At 42.0% G+C, this 18,378-nt stretch overlaps 2 protein-coding genes across 3 annotated transcripts; both read right to left on the reverse strand.

Annotated features, from left to right (window-relative positions):
- Nucleotides 1-1,914: 1,914 nt before the first annotated feature.
- On the reverse strand, nt 1,915-5,637 carry LOC120029812 (28 kDa heat- and acid-stable phosphoprotein-like). Of its 2 annotated transcripts, none has more exons than XM_038975098.1 (6): nt 5,468-5,637; nt 4,874-4,956; nt 4,098-4,175; nt 3,813-3,937; nt 3,464-3,615; nt 1,915-3,285 (listed from the first exon to the last, which is right to left on the reverse strand). In XM_038975098.1, the coding sequence occupies exons 1-6, from the start codon at nt 5,478-5,480 to the stop codon at nt 3,257-3,259; spliced, it is 480 nt and encodes a 159-aa protein (XP_038831026.1). In that variant the 5' UTR covers nt 5,481-5,637; the 3' UTR covers nt 1,915-3,256. The 2 variants fall into 2 exon arrangements, with proteins under 2 accessions (XP_038831026.1, XP_038831024.1); XM_038975096.1 differs by having other exon boundaries at nt 1,915-3,291.
- A 2,354-nt stretch (nt 5,638-7,991) lies between these two features.
- On the reverse strand, nt 7,992-18,205 carry cby1 (chibby homolog 1 (Drosophila)). The gene is made up of 5 exons (XM_038975222.1): nt 18,099-18,205; nt 17,757-17,863; nt 16,971-17,076; nt 16,725-16,837; nt 7,992-8,443 (listed from the first exon to the last, which is right to left on the reverse strand). The coding sequence occupies exons 2-5, from the start codon at nt 17,832-17,834 to the stop codon at nt 8,363-8,365; spliced, it is 378 nt and encodes a 125-aa protein (XP_038831150.1). The 5' UTR covers nt 17,835-17,863; nt 18,099-18,205; the 3' UTR covers nt 7,992-8,362.
- Nucleotides 18,206-18,378: the final 173 nt, after the last annotated feature.

Genomic DNA, 18,378 nt, shown 5'->3' on the forward strand with positions numbered 1-18,378 from the left:
TATTCAGACCCCTTCACTTTTTCCACATTGTTACATCAGAGCCTTATTCTAAAATGGATTAAATAGTTTTTTCCCCCCCTCATCAATCTACACACAATACCCCTTAATGGCAATGCAAAAACAGGTTTTTAATGTTCGCAAAAGTATATATAAAATAAAAGAAAAACTGACCTCCTGAGTGGCGCGGCGGTCTAAGGTACTGCATCGCAGCGCTTGAGGCATCACTACAAATCCGGGTTCCATCCCAGGCTGTGAGACCCATGAGGCGGCCTAGCGACTCCTATGCCGGGCGCATGCACGCTGACACGGTCACCAGTTGTACAGTGTTTCCTTTCCCTAGTCCGTACAGGAGTTACTGCAATGGGACAAGACTAACTACCAATTGGATATCACGAAATTGGGGATATAAAAAAAATAAAATGACATTCACATTTACGTAAGTATTCAGACCATTTACTCAGTACTTTGTTCAAGCACCTTTGGCAGCGATTACAGCCTTGAGCCTTCTTGGGTATAACGCTACAAGCTTAGCACACCTGTATTTGGGGAGTTTCTCTCATGCTGTCAGAATAGCTGCGGAGCATTGCTGCACAGCAAATTTTCAGCTTTCTCCAGAGATGTTCGATCAGGTTGAAGTCTGGGCTCTTGCTGGGCCACTCAAGGACATTCAGAGACTTGTCCCGAAGCCACTCCTGCATTGTCTTGGCTGTGTGCTTAGGGTTGTTGTCCTGTTGGAAGGTGAACCTTCACCCCAGTCTGAGGTGCTGAGTGCTCTGGAGTAGGTTTTTATTAAGGATCTCTCTGAGCTCCATTCAGTCCCTCCTGCTGAAAAACATCCCCACAGCATGATGCTACCACCACCATGCTTCACTGTAGGGATGGTGCCAGGTTTCTTCCAGACGTGACACTTGGCATTTAGGCCAAAGAGTTCAATCTTGGTTTCATCAGACCAGATAATCTTGCTTGTGATGGTCTGAGATTCCTTAAGGTGCCTATTGGCAAACTCCAAGTGGGCTGTCATGTGCCTTTTACTGAGGAGTGGCTTCTGTCTGCCCACTCTGCCCTAAATGCCTGATTGGTAGAGTGCTTCTCCTATCTCCATAGAGGAACTCTGGAGCTCTGTCAGAGTGGCCATCGGGTTCTTGGTCACCTCCCTGATCAAGGCCCTTCTCCCCCGATTGCGCAGTTTGGCCGACTCTAGGAAGAGTCTTGGTGGTTCCAAACTTCTTCCATTTAAGAATGATGGAGGCCATTGTTCTTGGGAACCAGAATTGTTTCCCTCGATTGCTCAGTTTGGCCAGACAGCCAGCTCTAGAAAGAATCTTGGTGGTTCCAAACTACTTGAGAATGATGGAGGCCACTGTGTTCTTGGGGACCTTCAATACTGCAGAAGTGTTTTGGTACCCTTCAGATCTGTGCCGACACAATCCTGTCTGAGCTCTACGGACAATTCCTTCGACCACATGGCTTGCTTTTTGCTCTAACATACACGGTCAACTGTGGAACCTTACATAGACAGCTGTGTGCATTTCCAAATCATGACCAATCAATTGAACTTACGACAGTTGCACTCCAATCAAGTTGTAGAAACAATGATCAATGGAAACAGGATGCACCTGACCTCAATGTCGAGTGTCAGCAAAGGTCTGAATACTTACCTTGTTTTAAAAAAATAAATACATTTGCAAACATTTCCAAAAACCTATTTTTGCTTTATCATTATTGGGTATTGTGTGTAGATTGATGAGGAAAATGTTTTTCATTTAATACATTTTAGAATAAGGCTGGAGCAAAACAAAATGTGTAAAAGTCTGAATACTTTAAAAATGCACTGTGTGATATGTATGGTGCGTTGTAGGCTAAGAATGTATTACGAGTCCATTCAATACAAAATAAATGATACATTAATAACCATTGTTTTGGGTATCTATTAATTTATTTCTATACAACAAATGAACTCAAATACAGACAAAAATCGAACAATTCTGACCAATCCTGGAGAGTCATTTTTATAAACATTAAAACACTTTGTATATACTGTATGTTTTCAAGAGAGAAATTAGTTTCAGCCACCTCCAGTCATAGAATATTGCTTTCCTGTTAAAAGGCATCTCAGGTTCCAACCATCACACTATAGCATAGCATCCTCATGACTAATAGAGTGGGCGCATTCCTCTGCCTAGCCGTTGCTTATGCATGCCAAATCTTACAATGCCCAGAAAGGTATTTTACCAATCAGCTAACCACATTATGTTATAGCAATCTGGTGCCTGACCACACAGTCGATGAGGACGCACGCAACCATTGGTCGATGCATCCAACTTCTGAGCAGGGGAACACGACCATTGACATTGTCCTGTGTAAACTGCCAAAAGCAAAAAAATTACAGAAGAGAAACCCATAGCACTGAAAAAGAGACTATGAGGCCCCAGCAATGCTTTTTCAACATAATTGTGAAATATTAACAATGAATTTTTATGCCAACAGATCTCCTTTTTGACTACAAGACATTACGCTGCAAGGTGGTTCAATCAGAAATTAGAGCCAGGTGGCGACTCAAACGCGCTGAACATGTCTGGGCAGAAACACCGACAGAATAAAGGGTAAAAACTCCAACACCTAAATAGAAGTGGCATAAAGGCTGACTGATTCCTTTATACATGTTTTGTCTGAGACATTTCTGCCTATGGGACCTCTTCTTTCCAACATCTTTCCTTTGGAGGCAAAGGACTTTGAACAGTCAGGTTGTGAATGAAGACAACTGGTAGAGATGGAACAGAACATAATAAAGAATACATATAGATCTCCTGTATAACGTGTTCCTCCATCCCAACCACCACCTCCTGATTCATCTTAATAACAGGTCAGATGAAAGTATACAAACCCCTACTCATCCTCCCCAACACCTCCCATTCGTAAGTAAACAGTGTTAAAATGCAAAAAATATAATCAAAGAATGATCTCCAGCAGCTTTAGAATTAGAACACAGGGGAGGAGTGAAGACACTAGAACGCCTGCCGCTGTGACCTCACAGAATACGGAGGAACTAAACAGGCAAACCTGAAGTGCCCCTTTGCCGTCTCCTCCAAAACGCCCGGCTCACACCCTTCCCCTCATCGGAGATGAAGTGCAGGAGCCCAAGCACACGTTACCCCTGAGCTGACAACCCTCATATCGGTCCCCTCCCCTCCTACAGTCTTCTTGTCTCTCCATCCTCCCCAGAACATTTTCCAGGCCAAGTCCTCGGGAGACAGGCCTAACGCTTGGACTTGGAGTCTTCAGCTTCTTTTTCTAGGAAATCATCAGATAAAGACAGTCAGGCACTGAATTCAAAAGGAACAACCACAGTCTGAATAAACAGTGCCCGTATGACTTTCTGACTAACCATTTAAGCCCTGTGTTCCTGTCGGACAGTATAGCACAAAGGACGAGCACAGTATATGAGAGATTCCTTATCCCTCACCTTTTTTGAGGCCGTCCCTCTTCTTTTGCGCGTCCTCTCTCTGCTTCTTGATGATGGCCAGCCTGGCGAGGTCGGCCCGTGCCTGGTCTGTCTTCCCCTCTAGGTGAAGCTTCATGTAGCGTTCCTTAGCTTTCTGCTTCTCGATCTCCTCCCTGAGACAGAAAGCAAGATAGTCAAACAGGGTCCTGCTTTCAAGACGTTAGAATGATAACATATCCTTGCCTACACCTACTCCCAAGACTTTCACTAACAAGTCAAAATGGGCTCTTCCTAAATCCACTGACTTCAATCTTTTCATGTTAGGCATTGGCATTAGGCCTGAGACTTGAAGGAAAAGTGAGATCCTCACCTCTCTCGGCGTGACAGCTCTTTGGGTGCGTTGACATCTAGCTCGGTCACCTTCTTACTTTTCTGGGATATGCGGTTGGGATTCTCAATCTCAATCAATCCTTCCACTCCACTCTTCTTCTTATTCTGCAATAACAGAACGTTAAGACATTGAACAGAGAGCCAACATTGCAGCTCTGACTGAGGTAAGTGAGTAGGAGCATCTTGACGAGCCTTCCAGTAAAACCACAACACTTCTAATTCCTTAGCGGACAGACTAGACATTAAAAGGAGATCCCGCACTCACAACGTCCTCCTCTTCACTGCTGCTATCGTCAGATCCTGATGACTTCTCCTCCTCCTTCTCTACTCCACCGTTCGCCTCCTATCACACATTCACCAGTTAGATCATGTTCAAGACGTCATGTCTGTGTTTGAAATGTATTTCACACACACCTCTGAATATATAGATAAATGTTACTAGCTAAATTAACTGGTGCAGGAGGTCGAGCAGCCAGGCTATAGACTGCAAGGTAAACACATTTTTAACCATCCTTGACAATACCTCCAATTAAGGGCAGGTGGAATGCCAAAAAACAGAATAGAGAAAAATATTAAATCCACTTTTTGCACAGAGTAAAGAGCTCCCTCGTAATTTAGTTGAAGGACATTGCTATCTTCCCAACATCATTGTTGGAACTAGTAACTTCTAAGTGATGCAGCCACATGTGGAAGAACATGACAGCACTTTACACAGCTTCACCCAAAAAAAGACCTACACATATTCGAAAGGCATTTCTCACTCAGTACAATAACTGGATTTAAAATATGACGGAATATTTATTCGTTATCAGAGTTACACCTGCAATTTGAAACGGGAGTTTAAGTCACTAGTGGGTTCCAAATCAAGAATTAATGGAATATCAGCAAGTAAATGCGGGTTGAAAATATCTCTCCCACGCATTGCACTTGCAAAGCTGGAACCCTGTATGTGGTCTATAATACAGGGATCTGTTTAGAACTATGTTAACCACAAGGGGCAAAAACTAGATATCCCCTCAGAGCCATGGGTCCTTTACTCACCAGCTCTCTCTGTGCTTTCATCTGTCTATCAATCTCTTCAGGGTTGCTGAACTGCTTTCCCCGGCCCTTGTGACCTTTTTTACCTAAAAAAACAAACAAACGACAAATGAGAGCGAGGCATGTTGTAGGAGATCAGAAAACCAGAGATGAGTCAGACACGACGTTCACTCTGCGGCATGGTTACAGATGTCAGAAAGTGATTGAGCTTCTTCGCTGCCTTACTATATTGTGTCATAATGTTAACTCATTAGCCACATATGGTTACTACGGGGGGTGAAATTAACTGGGTGAAATCAACTGGGTACAAATGGTGTTCGCCAGACCAAGTTTAGCTATCTAACTTACTACTGTAGTGACAGTAGCCTAGCTAGCTAACTAGCTATCTAATTAGGTAACTAGTTAGCTTGCTAGTTAGCTAACGTTACGTCAGTTCTCACGAAACGTTGATACTCAAGTAGAACATACATTTGACCAGATCCACCAAGTAGCTAACTAGCAAGCTATATTTCTCGAGGTAATGTTACATTGGCTGGCTAGCTAACAGTTAACGTTACATTTGGAACGTTAGCGAAAAGAACGGCGCTGGATACTCACCGCCTCTTGGCATATTTGGTATAGGAACTTGAACGACTAAGACCGCAAATAAATAAGTTCACTGTTTCCAGTTAAACATAGAGTTTATTTTCTAAAGAAAAGGCCTTCGCGACACAGTCCTCGTCCAGCTAAACAAGAGGACTATCTTTTACCCGCTTCCTGAGAGCAACAAGAGTGGAAGGCGTTAAAAGTGCAATGACGCAATATTCAGCCAATCGCTACACAGGGATTTTGACAGACTTGTCAACAGACCATTCATATCAGGAAAATACATGCACAGTGTACGGAAAGTAAAAATAGCCAATGATAACACAGGTCTATAGGTGCGTTGCTTTACCTAAGCACCGCCATAACTTTTGTGGCGGTCATTTTTTCAATAGCAAATGTTGCGTTTATATTTTTGTTCAGTACAGTTCACAGACAAGACATGTGTATTTGTTATTGAAATGATGCAGAACTACGAGAGAGAGAACTTGCATCTCCAGACAAAATACATGTCCAAGATGGTCACATTTTCTATTTTGATTCTCCCATTCAAAATGCAGTCCTTTTTGTTGACATCTGACAGCTTTGTTTTTCGTATAGGATTCAAGCTCAGAAGCCCCTAAAACATCTCTTGATCGTCTTCTGACCTGAGCCATAGAGCATGGCCAGTATGATGAAGGATATCCAGGCTGTGTCGCTGTGACACACGCAAAAAAATCCCTCATCAGCTCTTTGAAGTAGACACTGATGGCTTTGGGGAAGGTGTAGGAGAACCCAGTAACAACGAAACAGCTGAACAGCACCATCCTGCCCCCAACCATCATCAGGGGATCCAGCCTCCATCCTCTTGGTTGTACTGACTCCCATTGTCTGTCAAGAGGATGTTCCTCCCTAGGAGGCAGGAGTGGAGTATGTTACACAATCCATGTCTCAAATGTGGAATGTATATTGTGGAAGGAGGTATTGTGGCTCACACTGAGTAATAATTAGTCAATTCATAACCAAACTGTCAAAATGTCACTTTGTTTTCCCCCACACACTGGTGCAATACTTACTCAATGAACGACTGACTAAGCCTTTGGATTATGATTGTATTTACTGCATTTGTTTACAGTGACTTGGCCTGTTTGAGAAAGCTAATCAGATTCAATTTGTCTGATATGGTGTCTGAGATTGCTGTTAATCACAGTGCGAGAAGCCTGTTACTATAGAATTGTCTCTTGCCACACAGAAGTATGACGTAACTCTATTTACTTGATGGGTGGGCTTGTTTGTTTAGGTCTTGAATTAAATATCTGCTTAGTTGCTGGTGTCTGATCTTGACACATTCACTGACCCATTTCACCACAATCTCCTCAAGCATCCCTACCAATAAAAGTACATTTTGAATTAATGGAATCTATAGTTATCCTTCTTTCAGAAAAAGTATAAAAACCTTTTCTCTTGCATGGGTCCTCAGATCTAGGTTCTATAGCTGCACCATCGAGAGCATCCTGAATGCTTGCATCCCTGACTGGTATGGCAACTGCTCGGCCTCCGACTAGAGGGTAGTGCGTAAGGCCCAGTACATCACTGGGGCCAAGCTTCCTGCCATCCAGGACCTCTATACCAGGCGGTGTCAGAGGAAGGCCCTAGAAATTGTCAAAGACTCCACCCACCCTAGTCATAGACTGTTCTCTCTGCTACCGCACGGCAAGCGGTACCGGAGCGCCAAGTCTAGAAGCCTCTTGAACCTAAACAGCTTCTACCCCCAAGCCATAAGCCTCCTGAACATCTAATCAAATGGCTACCCAGACTATTTGCATTGCCCCCCGTACCCTCTTTTACGCTACTGCTCTCTGTTCATTATCTACGCATAGTCACTTTAATAACTCTACCTACATGTAGATATTACCTCGACTAACCGGTGCCCCCGCACATTGACTTTGTACCGGTACCCCCTGTATATAGCCTCACTATTGTTATTTTACTGCTGCGCTTTAATTATTTGTTTTATTTTGGGGGGTATTTTTCTTAACTGCATTTTTGGTTAAGGGCTTGTAAGTAAGCATTTCACTGTTGTATTCAGCGCATGTGACAAATAACATTTGATTTGACATTGTTAAACACATGGCAAAAACATTACAGGAATGTTACAGTAAAGAATTTTAGCTGAAAAATAGTCTGCAGTATATGCAGTATTTATAATGAAGTAAACTGCTGGAGAAATCTGCTGATATCACTGAACCCAGCTTGTTTTTCAGCTACAGAATTAAATAGCCTACCTCTAATGACAATCCTTACATTCAGCATCTGGTGTAACAATATTCTAGTAGTTACATTGTAATAACAATCTCACCTGACCTGTGACAGAAAACCACAGGGATCCAAGAGATGGTAGAAATATCCAGCGATACAGTTCTGAAGATGGAGACCTGTTGAATTGAGACCCCCCCACACTCTTGCCAGTTTCCATCAGACGTTGGTCTAAGCTCGCATTAGTATGGGCACTTGCATACTAATACAGACATGTATGCAAACAAAACATGACTTTATGAAATGTAGTTAAAACCTTTTAATAAAGTAGAAAGGATATGAAAACAAATATTCAAATACACACAGCTGCCAAAACCATACACACACAGGACGTTGAATATAAATCATAGTATTCTAAAATAGTTCAGCACTGATACGATAATGATTACAAAAGTTAATGAATCAAAGAAATTCATTTTTATAAAAGGATAGGGCACATTTAAAAACTCATACCTTCAATGATTTTAAATCCATATAACGATAAGTCTAATTTTACAGTACAGTTGGTCACTAACACTGCCATCCATCACCATCCCTTATCTATCCCCTTCCTCATTCCTCTTAATTCATTCCTTTTCAAGTGTCACTGGGAACCCGTCTTCAGTTTTCTATTCATCACTTCTTCCTTCGACTGTGATTTTTCACCTCCTCCAGTTCCTTCTCCATCAGGTGAGACTCTGCAGTAGTTTCTGACAACTTAAGGGAAACGAAATCAGTTACTTAACCTCTAATATTCTAAGCCGTTGTTTATATTTTTAACTAAGTTAACATATGGAGTTGTTTTAAGATGGTCATACCATGGATCCTTTAGCTATTGGATTTAGAATTTTAGGACCCCTTTAAGGGAATTTTTTTATTTTTTATAATTTGATAAAATATTGAATTTGGCCTTTACTACTATAGCCCAAAGAAACACATTGAATAACACATTCATAAATGGCAAAAAAGACAAACACCGCTGTAGCTCTGCCACTTTTCACTGCAGATGCGGAAGGGTGACATTGGCGGATGCGGTGGATTGAGACTCAGCCAATGCAAACTGACAGATTTTGATGGGAATTTTTGTATTATGTTCATTAGACTGACACACGGGTGCATCAATAGAGTCTTAAGGATTTTAAAAGGGAGTGTGGCACTTATTTCTCACTGCCAAAAACACATATAATTTTAACTTAGAGCACCCCAAGAAAACATGACCAAATTAAACTCTTAAATCAATTGTTATAATATTATAATGTGGCAGGCGAATTGGGCGTCTACTCGTCCCTCTGCAGGGCACATTTCATCCCTGAAAACTTCCACCGCTATCAACAATGGAAGGAGTGCTGAAGCAAGAAGTTGCTTCTCAAAGTGGATGCTGTCCCTACCATCAATGTGGCTTCTAAAGCATCTCAAACAGCCAGCACCACCAGCAGCGCCCAAGCATTATCATGGGCTTCAGTGAGCATGTAAGTTAACCTGGTAAGTGAAAGAGTTAGCTTGCTACCTCTATGCTAATGTTTGCTTGCTATATTGCATTTAGCTCACAGCTTTCATCTAAATAACAATGATTCAGATTGTTTAATAGTCACATGTACAGGGTTGCAGGTAGCCTAGCGGTTAAGAACGTTGTGCCAGTAACCGAAAGGTCATTGGTTTGAATTCCAGAGCCGACTAGGTGAACAATCTGTCGACGTGCCTTTGAACAAGGCACTTAACCATCATTGCTCCTATAAGTCGCTCTGGACAAGAGTGTCTGCTAAATGACTAAAATGTAAATGTGATTGCAGGGTACAGTGAAAATCTTAGGCTTCGAGCTCCTGCAATGTTTTATCGGAGCTCGAGGCGAGGCGCCCTCTGTCGGTGCCATCTTAGCCAAGATAAAAACTAACCAAATGTAGACATGTCTGCCAGCTGTTGGTCGCTAACGGCTGATTCTGTCATAGTATAGATAGTACAAGGCAATGGGAAAGAGTAGTGTTGGTGATTGTGGGGGCTGCACGTTGCGATAATTTGGCCATTTTGTGGCTCTAGGGGAGTTTTCTATAGCCTGCCGATTGTGGGTTCATCCGAAATGTCATTTTGGAGATGCCCCAGAGCCATGCCTTCTCTGGAGGGGTGGATTGTGGATTTTGCTTATTGGGAAAGTATATATATATATATATTTTTTTTTTTTAATCTTAGGATTAATGTTGTCACAGTTACTTCTTGTTGAAGAGGCAGCTGCTAACATTCAAGTTTATTTATTTTATATAGCCCTTCGTACATCAGCTAATATCTCGAAGTGCTGTACAGAAACCCAGCCTAAAACCCCAAACAGCAAGCAATGCAGGTGTAGAAGCACGGCGGCTAGGAAAAACTCCCTAGAAAGGGAGTTAATTTGCTATAGCTAGCTATCCTCTTCCTCCTTTTCTGAATGAATTTGTGGCCATTTGTTTTCCGCTAGCAAAATAAGTGAGCTAGATTTTGTTAGTGTACTGCAATATGTCGATAACACAGCTAAGTTTGACACTGGTATGGGCTAGTAAATATCCTAAACCTAGCCAGCTAGACGTGAAGCTAAAATCGGGGAGAGCGAGGAGAGAATTAATTTTCTGTTTCATCTGCTGCTAGCTTGCTAACCTTCACTCAAATACATATTTCCACATATAATTTATGAAATTAGATTTTTATTCCATAAAGATTGTAATTTAGTCAATATGTTGTGAATATTGTAGAAAAGTTTTCCATACTAAAAAGTGAAGTGCCACTTACAGCTTACCATGTACAGTGCATTCAAAAAGTATTCAGACCCCTTGACTTTTCCCACATTTTATTACATTACAACATTCTAAAAATGATTTAAAATATTTTCCCCCTCACTCTATACACAATACAGGCATTGTAAAACAGGATAATAGACATTTTTGCATATGTATCACAAATAAAAAACAGAAATAATCACATTTGCATAAGTATTCAGACCCTTTATTCAGTACTTTGTTGAAGCACCTTTGGCAGCGATTACAGCCCCGAGTCTTCTTGGGTATGACGCTACAAGCTTGGCACACCTGTATTTGGGGAGTTTCTCCCATTCTTCTCTGCAGATCCTCTTAAGCGCTGTCAGGTTGGATGGGGAGCGTCGCTATACAGCTATTTTCAGGTCTCTCCAGAGATGTTTGATCGGCTTCAAGTCCAGGCTCTGGCTGGGCCACTCAAGGACATTGAGACTTGTCCCGAAGCCACTCTTGCGTTGTCTTGGCTGTGTGCTTATGGTTGTTGTCCTGTTGGAAGGTGAACCTTCGCCCCCGTCAGAGGTCCTGAGCACTCTGGAGCAGGTTTTCATCAAGAATCTCTCTGTACATCTTTCCTCGATCCTGACTAGTCTCCCAGTCCCTGCCTCTGAAAAACCCCACAGCATGATGCTGCCACCACCATGCTTCACTGTAGGGATGGTGACAGGTTTCCTCCAGACGTGACGCTTGGCATTCAGGCAAAAGAGTTCAATCTTGGTTTCATCAGACCAGAGAAACTTGTTTCTCATGTTCTGAGAGTCCTTTAGGTGCCAGTGGGCTGTCATGTGCCTTTTAATATAGAGTGGCTTCCGTCTGGCCAGGCTACCATAAAGGCTTGATTGGTGGAGTGCTGCAGACATGGTTGTCCCTCTGGAAGGTTCTTGGTCACCTCTCTGACCAAGGCCCTTCTCCCCCGATTGCTCAGTTTGGCCGGGCGGACAGCTCTAGGAAGAGTCTTGGTGGTTCCAAACTTCTTCCATTTTAGAATGGAGGCTACTGTGTTCTTGGGGACCTTCAATGCGGCAGACATGTTTTGGTACCCTTCCCCAGATCTGTGCCTAGACACAATCCTGTCTCTGAGCGCTACGGACGATTCCTTCAACCTCATGGCTTGGTTTTTGCTCTGACATGCACTGTCAACTGTGGTACCTTATATATACACAGGTGTGTGCCTTTTCAAATCATGTCCAATCAATTGAATTTACCACAGGTGGACTCCAATCAAGTTGTAGATACATCTCAAGGATGATCAATGGAAACAGGATGCACCGGAGCTCAATTGAGTCTCATAGCAAAGGGTCTGAATACTGTAAATGTTTTTAAAAAATGTATACATTTGCAAAACATTCTAAAAACCTGTTTTCGCTTTGTCAATATGGGGTATTGTGTGTAGACTGATGAGGGAAAACATTAATTAATTCATTTTAGAGTAAGGCTGTAATGAAACAAAATGTGGAAAAAGTGAAGGGGTCTAAATACTTTCCAAATTTAGACCCCTTAATATTAGTTCATATACAGCACCAACTACATAAATATCTGTTATGGTCCATTATCTGCTACCTGGACATTAAAGGCTCCTATAAAGATCTCTAATGGCCTATACTCCGAGTTGCTATTCACTATTTGGCCACCGTGGGGGAAAACATGGGGGAGTTCTCATTAGAGGCATCATTTGGGTATGGCATACCCTAGCTCAATACCAAAAATGTAAAGTAGGCAAAAAAAAGTTTAAAAAATAAGCAAAAAAATTAAACGTCCTTTTTCAGGACCCTGTCTTTCAAAGATATTTCGTAAAAATCCAAAATAACTTCACAGATCTACAGGGAGGAGGTGAGGGCACTCGGGAGTGTGGTGTCAGGAAAACAACCTCTCACTCAACGTCAACAAAACAAAGGAGATGATCGTGGACTTCAGGAAACAGCAGAGGGAGCACCCCCCTATCCACATCAAAGGGACAGCAGTGGAGAAGGTGGAAAGTTAAGTTCCTAGGCGTACACATTACAGACAAACTGAAATGGTCCACCCACACAGTCAGGAGGCTGAAGAAATTTGGCTTGTCACCCAAAACACTGACAAACTTTTACAGACGCACAATCGAGAGCATCCTGTCGGGCTGTATCACAGCCTGGTACGGCAACTGCACCGCCCTCAACCGCAAGGCTCTCCAGAGGTTGGTGCGGTCTGCATGCATCACCGGGGGCAAACTACCTGCCCTCCATGACACCTACAGCACCCGATGTCACAGGAAGGCCAAAAAGATCATCAAGGACATCAACCACCCAAGCCACTGCCTGTTCACACCACTACCATCCAGAAGGTGAGGTCAGTACAGGTGCATCAAAGCTGGGACCGAGAGATTGAAAAACAGCTTCTATCTCAAGGCCATCAGACTGCTAAACAGCAATCACTAACTCAGAGGCTGCCGCCTACTTTGAGACCCAATCACTGGCCACTTTCATAAATGGATCACTAATCACTTCATACAATGCCACTAAATAATGGCACTTTAATAATGTTTGCATATCTTACATTACTCATACCATATGTATATACTGCATTTATACCATCTATTGCACCTTGCCTATGCCACTCGGCCTTCGCTCATCCATATACTTATATGTACATATTCTCATTCACCCTTTTAGATTTGTGTGTATTAAGTTGTTGTGGGGAATTGTTAGATTACTTGTTAGATATTACTGCACTGTTGGAACTAGAAGCAAAAGCATTGTGCTACACTCGCATTAATATCTGCTAACTAATGTGTATGTGACAAATAAAATTTGATTTGAAAGCAGCTGCCAGCCTGTGCGCCTTTTGTCTCACTTTTAGAAAGCAGAAACTTTGCCAGTTTGCTTTGCTATAATAAATGTGCATTGTCATGCAGTGACAGAATGATAGGCCTAATTGAGATAATGAAAATCATTAATGATTTCTTAGTTGGGCTAACTTTTTTTGAACTTCTTGCTGTTGACCTACTTCATCATCATCCTCATCCTCTGCCTGCATCCCTAATACCTACTCACCGCTCACTCCATCAATCTTGGTTGTCCATATCTCTAAATTAAAATGTGATATTCTTACAGATCAATCCGGCTGGCAAGATCATTAAACATTGCTAAGTTAGTTAGCTGTAGTGTGGATTTATGGCAGTTTAAAAATATATAAATCAGCACCCAGATATTGTGTTGCCTACGCAGTAGATGCACTATCAGACTAGCTGGCAGGTGGAAAAATCTGAGCGAGCCGCCCCCTCGTTGGATACTGTTAGAATGAATATTGTCTGAGCTGCCTTGTTGATACAACGCTTCAATATTCACTGAATGTTTCTCTTCCCTGGTAAATAATGCAGAAAGGCAAATGAAAACATTTGCGGGAAGTGCATGAGACAACGGCAGTCATAGTACACTTTATGCACTGTTCCACAAGGGTGGCTTCATATACAGTATTTTATAGCAGGGGGTCAGTAACCTTTTTCATGTGGAGTGCCAATTTACAATTGATCCTACCATTTCTAAAGATTTGCGAGCCAGGTATGATTTAAATATAGGTCTACGCATTGTAAGCGACTTAACTGTGCCCCCATCAATGTCTAACTGCCCACAAACTAAATAATGATATAGCTGGTTACTAGTCAGAGGCGCCGTCCATTCATACCAGGCCACGGAGCTCCACTATGCCTACCTGTACTGAGGCGCTGAATCTTTGCCAAGATATGCCACACCTGTCAGGTAGATGGATTGTCAAAGAAGCCACTTAAACAGCGTGATCATTACACAGATGCACCTTGTGCTTGGAACAATAAACAGCCACTCTAAAATGTGCAGTTTTTTCACACAGCACAATGCCACAGATGGCTTAAGTTTCAATGTCACATGCACAAGTACAGTGAAATGCCTTTCTTGCAAACTCAAAACCCAACAATGCAATAATCAATAACAATCTATTACTAGAAATAAAAAAAGAAATATGAAAAACACAATAAGTAAGTAAGCATACTAAATACAGGGTCAGTTCCAATACCATATTTATAATGTGCAGGGATGCTGTTGTGATGGAGGTAGATATGTATAGGGTAAGATGACTAGGCATCAGGATATAAGATAAACTGAGTAGCAGCAGCTTGCATGTGAGTGGGTGACTCTACACACTCGCACACCAATGATCACACCTGTCAGGTGGATGGATTATCTTGACAAAGGAGAAATGCTCACAAACACGAATGTAAACAAATTTGTGCACCAAATTTGAGAGAAATAAGCTTTTTGTGTGTATGGACCATTTCTGGGATCTTTTATTTCAGCACATGAAACATGGGACCAGGGCATAAAATCTACTTTTTGGTCCACCAGCCACTGTGGCAAGTAGATTAAAAAAACAAGTCTACCAGCCACTCAGATTTTTTACCAGCCCAAATATTTTTGTTCTGCTAAAATTACACCAACACAAACAAAACAGATGAGCATGCTTTGTAATGTTTCTAAAACAAATGTATTACTAGTAAGAAGTAGTGTGGTATATTGTTTAATTTCATGTTTTGTGAGTCTTAACCAAAATATCACAGACGAGACAAAAATGTTCACCAGTCCCTTTAAGGGCGGGAGGTTACCGTGCTAACTTGACTTAAGTCATTTTTGTGCCGGTGAGATTGAATCTACCTAGTAGAAGCATTGTCTTCTCTTCCCAACAGTTTAAACTCTAACATGGAAAAACAACCTAGCTTGTGAACAAAACAATGTAAATAGCCAAAAAAGACAACAACAAAGTCTCACTTCAGTAGACTTTAATTTCAAGTAAATTAGACCAACTTTTATGCATGTGCGCAGCTCTTCATGTGTGCACAGCCCCCAGCCAGGCAATGTTGGCAAAGGGTGGCTACTTTGAAGAACCTCAAATATAAAATATATTTTGTTTTACACTTTTTGGGTTACTACATGATTCCATGTGTTATTTAATAGTTTTGATGTCTTCACTATTATTCTACAATGTAGAAAATAGTAAAAAATTAAGAAAAACCCGTTTGACAGGTACTGTATGCATATATATATATATATATATATATATATATATCTCTTCTTACATAATTAGCACAGAACGTTTTTTTGCGTTATTACATACAGCTGGAAAGAACTTTTGGATATCAGAGAGGCGGTAACTCACCAGCATTCCGACCAGAAATACGACTTTCCCGAATTGGATCCTTTGTTCATACCCCCCAATTTAACTTATCCCTTAAGCTGCTCCAAGACGTCGCCGGCAGAGAAGAGGTATTCGGAGTGGATTTCTAGACCGACTCAGGAGGCATGCATACCATCCACCGTTTCCGATTATATTTCTCGCTAATGTTCATGCCCTGGACAACAAAGTAGATGGGCTCAGGGTGATTTGATCACCCTCCAACGTGGCTGGTGAAAAATACATCTTTACCCGCCAATGCCAAAATTTTAGGCCCTGCATTGGACCAACACTTTACATGTAGCATATATATTTTTGTTCAGTGTACTTAAAAAACACTTCAACCAGTAAAATGGCTCTTTGGCTAACTTTACTACAGCCTATTTCAAAGAGTGTTTGCATTCTAACATAGAATGCTGCATCCAAATAGGTATAGGTATTTCGCAACGATCACAAACAAATATAATCTTAGTGACTGTTCAAGCAATAATCAAAACAACATTGTAAGCCAACTTTGTTTAAGTAATAACTAAGTGGCCTCCTGGGGGGGCGCAGTGGTCTAAGGCACTGCATCACAGTGCTAGCTGTGCCACCAGAGATTCTGGGTTCGAGCCCAGGCTCTGTCGCAGCCGGCCGCGACCGGGAGGCCCATGGGAGGGTTTGGCCGGCAGGGATGTCCTTGTCTCATCGCGCACTCGCAACTCCTGTGGCGGGCCGGGCACAGTGCACGCTGACCAGGTCGCCAGGTGTACGGTGTTTCCTCTGACACATTGGTGCGGCTGGCTTCCGGGTTGGATGTGCATTGTGTCAAGAAGCAGTGTGGCTAGGTTGGGTTGTGTTTCGGAGGACGCATGGCTCTCGACCTTCGCCTCTCCCGAGTCCGTACGGGAGTTTCAGCAATGAGACAAGACTGTAACTACTACCAATTGGGTAAAAAAAAGTAATAACTAAGTAAATCTGGGCTATGGTGAATGGGCGCAGCTGGTGAATGGCAGTTGTTTACCCCCAACGTGTCTGTTTTTTTCAATCTGCAACTGATGATAACTCACCATGTCCAACAGGAGGTCAATCTTCAGCCTCAGTAGGTTGTTCTCCTCTTCAAGCTGTAAGTTCCTCTTTTTTAGTCTCTGCACCTCCTTCCCTGATGCATTCCCTCCAGACTCTGGGGGCAAGAAACAAAACACATGAAGAAAAACAAAATGGAAATACCAGTGGGAAATCAGATAGATCAGACTTCTTACAGTAGCAGTGCAGACAGTGCAGTTTTCTACTTCATTTAAGTAAAGATCAGTTACCTGCAATCCATTGTCCCTCTTCAAATTTCAAGCTCTGCCCCCCGATGTTCATTACAGGGGCTCCATATTCAAGACCCAACTCTATTTCCCTCGTAGACCGATCCAACTAGACCCAACAAAGGGGTGATTACACAGACTAAATTCAGATAACCAACAACAGATGCACATAGAGCTCCACAGTGGAGGTGTCATAATACCTATAAAATCTATCGATCAAACAGGGAAATGGATCCAATCGTTTTTGCACCTTTCATTTCTTCCCATAGGGATTTTAGAAACACTTAAAATAAGGGCTGTGTTTCGTGTAGGCTTACCCTGGCATGAGGTTTTGATAACCTTGTAAATCTTTCTCGGACAAAGTTACTTTTATCAATATATTCAAGTCCATTTACTCTCAGATTTGAGGGGGTAAATACAGCCGAATATATTGTTAAGTCACTTTGTCCTTATTTAAAATGTCCTATGGGAAAACTGAATGGTGGAAAAACGATTGGAACCATTTCCGTATTTGATCGCTAGGTTATGGGTATTATGACACATACTGTGGTGTAATACTCTATAGCAGGGTTTCCTAAACTCAGTCCTGCCCCCCCACCCACACCACACAGTTGATTCAAATAACCAATTTATCATCCAGCTTTGATTATTTGAATCAGCTGTATAGAGCTATGGCAAAAAACTAAACGTGCACCCAGGGGTGGCTCCAGCCCAGGACCAAGTGTGGGAAACCCTGCTCTAGTACACAAGAATGTGTTTGCGGATTATAGGGGAATTTGATCAACTCACCGTGTGCAGATTGGAGAGAGAAACAGACTTGCGAGGAGGGGTCTTCTTTGGACTGAAGGTGTTGCCAAAAAACGGCATCTTCTTAATCAGCGGCGTTATAGGTAGCTCTGAAGTGAGACAAATAACGTTACAGATTGTGGAAGATTAATGTTGGATTCATAACTTTTTACTTTGCAGCTTTAGAAATAATCAGGTAGCGTTAACTAGCTACACAACGCGTTAGCTAGGACTAATAGCATTGCCAGCTAGCCAAGGCTACCAACAGCTAACGTTACGCCACTATCTTTGCTGTTTTGATGAAGTAGCTAGCTTAATCTGCTACTGTACAGCGCTAATATTTACCTTATTCTTTATCATTGGTAAACAGAGGCTTCCTTTCTCTTTTTCGCCCAGCTAGGTGATTTTTACCTGTTTTTTACACACATGCAGGGTTACTGCGCAAGATCCATTTTGCCCCAACCGGGTAATAATGGAAGAATCTACAAATGGCAGCACAGCAATTGAGTTGGATGATATCAAATAATGTTACAATGTTATGAATGTTTACTTTAACTACATACAATTCGATTCTATATAATATGACAAAGTCTAGGTTTGATCCTTGTAATAATGTAAATACTTG

Source organism: Salvelinus namaycush, chromosome 35 (genome assembly GCF_016432855.1).
Source record: "Salvelinus namaycush isolate Seneca chromosome 35, SaNama_1.0, whole genome shotgun sequence".
Lineage (NCBI taxonomy): Eukaryota > Metazoa > Chordata > Actinopteri > Salmoniformes > Salmonidae > Salvelinus > Salvelinus namaycush.

Excerpts from the sequence above, each read along its gene's own strand:
- LOC120029812 (XM_038975096.1), bottom strand. Across the intron at positions 3,938-4,097 it reads GCAGTGAAGAGGAGGACGTT|AATAAGAAGAAGAGTGGAGT; the intron begins GTGAGTGCGGGA and ends CTGTTATTGCAG. Across the intron at positions 3,616-3,812 it reads GAGCTGTCACGCCGAGAGAG|GGAGGAGATCGAGAAGCAGA; the intron begins GTGAGGATCTCA and ends TTTCTGTCTCAG.
- cby1 (XM_038975222.1), bottom strand. The coding sequence starts at position 17,834 with ATGCCGTTTTTTGGCAACACCTTCAGTCCAAAGAAGACCCCTCCTCGC. Across the intron at positions 17,077-17,756 it reads CTCTCTCCAATCTGCACACG|TTGGATCGGTCTACGAGGGA; the intron begins GTGAGTTGATCA and ends TGTTGGGTCTAG. Across the intron at positions 8,444-16,724 it reads TTGACCTCCTGTTGGACATG|TTGTCAGAAACTACTGCAGA; the intron begins GTGAGTTATCAT and ends GTTTCCCTTAAG.